The sequence below is a fragment of the Aplysia californica genome, unplaced genomic scaffold, assembly GCF_000002075.1.
Source record: "Aplysia californica isolate F4 #8 unplaced genomic scaffold, AplCal3.0 scaffold00554, whole genome shotgun sequence".
Lineage (NCBI taxonomy): Eukaryota > Metazoa > Mollusca > Gastropoda > Aplysiida > Aplysiidae > Aplysia > Aplysia californica.
Window position 1 is genome coordinate 394,183 of NW_004797824.1, and position 2,057 is coordinate 396,239.

A 2,057-nucleotide genomic window follows, 5' to 3' on the forward strand; every position below is an offset into this window, starting at 1 on the left:
AAGACAGACAGACAGACAGACAGACAGACAGACAGACAGACAGACAGACAGACAGACAGACAGACAGATAGTACAAACCATTAATCAAGAAACTGTTTGGCTGCGCGATCACCCCAGCCCGGAAGTCGTTGTCTAGCAACTGTGCCGCTGTTTCTCTGACCCAATCAGTGACGAAGATTCGATGTTCTTGGAGATCGAAGTCGTACATGTGGCCATGGGGGTCACGTGACTTCGGTCGCCGGATGATGAGACTCCCGAACAGTCCCTCCGCCCGCTGAATGGCTGAGTGCGCATGCCAGAAATGTGTGCCTTTATCCAAGGCCTTGTAGCTAGGTGGGGGAAAAATGTAGATGTGATGTCTTTACACCCTCATTAAAACCATTTATTTGGATCATTTCTAGGATAAGGGCGAAAAATTCTCGTAGGTCCCGTGTGCAAGTTACGCACGTTAAAGATCCATTGGTGGTCCCGAAATCCATTAGAGTAGGCGTCAGCCAGCACCTGGGCAAAATTCCAAATTAATTCCTACCAAACTTATAATATTTTGATGTGCCCCGTGCTCTCATAATACCTTATGCAATTGCGAGCACCGAAAAACACTAATAAAAGATAAATGAATAAAATAGACGCATGTACCTGTGGCGTGTGTTGGAGTTCTATTTTGAAAGTTGTAAGAAAGGCCCCCTATCGTTTTCCCCTCAGTTCACCCAGCTATGAAGTGATACTTACAGCCGTCTATGGTGTAACAGTTAAGCCCTTCGATGTCGCATGCAGAAGATCCGAATTTCGATCCCCATGTGGGGAGAGAATTTTTACAGAGTATCTCAGTCTTTTTTCTGGGATATTGTATCCCTGAATACCAGGGTTTGAAGTCCATCCCCAAAATGATCAAAATTGTGTCGCTGGGAGCGTAAAAGAACCCATCCACTTTGAATAAAAAATAATTTTGTTCATAGAACCGTTATTCAGCAATCGTTTTAGGCAGGTGGAGAAAGGTAATGCAAGCTTGGAAGGTTTGGGAAGGGGGTAAAGGTTACAGGACAATGAATATCTTTTTCAGGAATAATTGAAGACTATACTCGGGGTAAATGTGCGAGTTGGTTTTCACTTGGGTTGTTGTATTCTATTTTATTTTTATTTATTCTTTTACCTGTTTATTATGTATACTTTGTTGTTTGTACGTCTGGCATGAGAATTTGAGAGATGTGTTTACAGATCAGACCACATTTTCACTGGAATTTTTTCTTCCTTCTGCTGCACATTTCCTCGGTACGCTTTGGTCGGGTATATTATAACTGTTTGCATTTCTACCTCGCCATTTTTACTCATCTTTTACAGAAGTATAGCGTCCCCCACCTGTACTTCATCTTGTTCCAGGTGTTGATAGGGCACTGTGTGACGCCTGCCACACCGTCCATGTACGGAGTGCCCTTCATGTTCAAGCCGTGCCAATGAATGGACGTGGCCTCTCCCAGGCCCATACGGTTGTCTACGACTACCTCAATGGTGTCGTTCTCACATACCTGAATGAGACGAGATGAGATGAGATCAAATCAGATGACATGACATGTGATGAGACGAGACGAGATGATATCAGATAAGATGAGATCAAATCAGATGAGATGAGATCAAATGAGATCAAATCAGATGAGATGAGATAAGATAGGATAAAACAAGATAAGGTGAATCTCTGCTGTTCAGATGCTGGCACAATGGTTTGGTGTTTCACTACACACACACACACACACACACACACACACACACACACACACACACACATACACACACACACACACACATACATACAAACACACACAGGCACACGCACATTCACACTTACACACACATACACAAACATGCACACACACAGACATACACACAACACACACCCGTACACATAATACATTTACAATTATAATTCTTATTGTTTTACTCCTTATTTATGTTACATGGTTGACCAAAAATAAACCTATCCTTCATCAAGTGGCAACACACATGCATATAGAAATAATGTTTAACACTCACAGACAAGCATGTTTATGTATATGTTATATATA

The 2,057-nt window shown here is 42.2% G+C and overlaps 1 protein-coding gene across 1 annotated transcript in view; it reads right to left on the reverse strand.

Moving 5' to 3' along the window:
• The window catches only part of LOC101861070 (laccase-4), a gene marked incomplete at its 5' end in the record, with an annotated part of 21,450 nt that overhangs the window by 8,041 nt on the left and 11,352 nt on the right, over positions 1–2,057 (reverse strand). Inside the window, 2 exon segments of the mRNA XM_013087182.2 lie at positions 79–329; positions 1,357–1,523. Coding sequence (XP_012942636.1) covers positions 79–329; positions 1,357–1,523 — 418 coding nt within the window.